This window comes from Antrostomus carolinensis, unplaced genomic scaffold, assembly GCF_000700745.2.
Source record: "Antrostomus carolinensis isolate BGI_N321 unplaced genomic scaffold, ASM70074v2 scaffold23343, whole genome shotgun sequence".
Lineage (NCBI taxonomy): Eukaryota > Metazoa > Chordata > Aves > Caprimulgiformes > Caprimulgidae > Antrostomus > Antrostomus carolinensis.
This window is the reverse complement of record NW_010304821.1, coordinates 39,330-41,154: the sequence shown is the minus strand read 5'-3', so window position 1 is coordinate 41,154 and position 1,825 is coordinate 39,330. Positions and strand designations below refer to the sequence as shown.

The 1,825-nt window shown below is 36.3% G+C and overlaps 1 protein-coding gene across 1 annotated transcript in view; it reads left to right on the top strand.

Annotated features, from left to right (window-relative positions):
- Positions 1-737: 737 nt before the first annotated feature.
- LOC104522348 (diacylglycerol kinase beta-like) overlaps positions 738-1,825 on the top strand; it is a 35,225-nt gene continuing 34,137 nt past the window's right edge. Inside the window, exons 1-2 of the mRNA XM_029084183.1 lie at positions 738-806; positions 1,157-1,276. Coding sequence (XP_028940016.1) covers positions 756-806; positions 1,157-1,276 — 171 coding nt within the window. The 5' untranslated portion in view covers positions 738-755. The remainder of the gene's footprint in view (positions 807-1,156; positions 1,277-1,825) is intronic.

Sequence of the window (1,825 nt, the reverse complement as noted above, 5' to 3'; positions counted from 1 at the left end):
TCTGTGATTCTGTGTGATTCTGTGATTCCTATAAGTGATAGGGGAATAGAGAAGCTAATTTACATAGAGGTATAAGGTAAATACTGTATCATATTTTTAGGCAATACAAAATATAGATTAGATAACTAGTGCATGATAAATACACATGAGAATTCAGAATAGTTCTAGATAAGCATTTGATAACCAAATTTTATATATGAATGTGGAAAAGCATTAGTGATGTGTGATCAGGGGAAATTACAAGCTTGCAATGGTAAGAAAATATCTCTGTATGAGTTTATACTGTCCACTTTATGCCTTATTTCCATTAGAAAGTTGTGACTTGTACAATTGCTGTCAAAAACTAGTTTGTTAGAGTGCTGGAATTTAAAGGACCTTACATCGTTATATCGCAGGATGGAATTCAGATTATGAAACCAATGATCGAATGAACAACTAGGAAGGAAGAATCTATTACTACTTTCAATCCAGAGGCTGTCCATTGGTTGTGGGGCTACATTTCTCCTCCCTGCACGCTTTACGGTCTATGCCTGACATTTTGCTCATGAAGCGGATTTACCTAAGAGGGATTTACCTAAGGGGACAATTTCCATTGTAAAGGACATTTCATTATGAACACTGATGAAACAGTGTCACTGAATGCAATTCGTTTGAATTGTAAGTTGCTTGCAGTAGAATTCGTCTTTATAATATTGCATTAAATATTATCATTCTTTTTCTTTCATCTGTAGGAGCTGGAAAATATAATTGCTCAAATGATGCATGTTGCAGAATACCTTGAATGGGATGTTACTGAACTGAGTCCAGTAAGCATTGAATTTATCACAAGTTTTTTTAATTTTGATAGAGATGGTGTTTAATCATTTTGTGATACTCCCTATCAACAGGTGATTCTATGTATCGATAAAATAGAAATAATAATAATCTGTACTCCACTATGACACTGTCAATTAGCACTTTTATGAGTCTTTTTCTGATTAAATCTGATCTGTGAAAAATTCTTGGTTTAAAGGCTTTTCTTCAGTGCATGTAGTAATTAACATTTATAACACATATTTCCCTTTTTTGCATGTGAATGAGGGAATTGGAGATCTGCACATGTCTTCTTGCTATATTAGATCAGGGAATTTATGAGATTTTTCATTAAACTGTGTAGATCCTTCATGAAATGATGGAAGAAATTGACTATGATCATGATGGCACTGTTTCTTTAGAAGAGTGGATCCAAGGAGGAATGACAACAATCCCACTCTTGGTCCTTCTTGGATTAGAGAATGTGAGTATTAACATAAAAGGATCAAGTTTCTCCTTGCGTGTCAGCTGTGGCCCTCAGGTTAGTTTCTCTGTGGCCAGTAGAAAGAATTGCTTTTCTTTTCTTTACTGTGACAGGATGACGTGCAAAGAACATAAGTATGTCTTCGAAGTCAGAAGTACATTAGTGTGTTTGAAACAACACCAAATGAGCCAGCTCTAGGCATAGAAGCTGTAAAAAACTTTATTAATATATCCTATTAACAGCATATTGTTAATTTCTAGCTGCAGTAGTATCTGTGAAGAATGTTTTACTGCCCGTGTGTAAGTTACAGTTGGCTCAGAGCAGTGTCTACGTTTTGCAGCATGGTGCTGTGCTCTGTGGCCTAACCATACTGAGTCATAGAACAATTTAGTTTGGGAGGAACTTCTGGAGATCATCTCTTGCAGCCTCTTATTAAAGACAGAACTGCAGATTGAGTTATCCAGGGCCCTGTCAAGCCCAGTCCTGAGTAATTCCAGTGAGGTGGGTTCCACTAGTTCTGAGGGCAACCTCTCCAAGTGTTAATTGTCC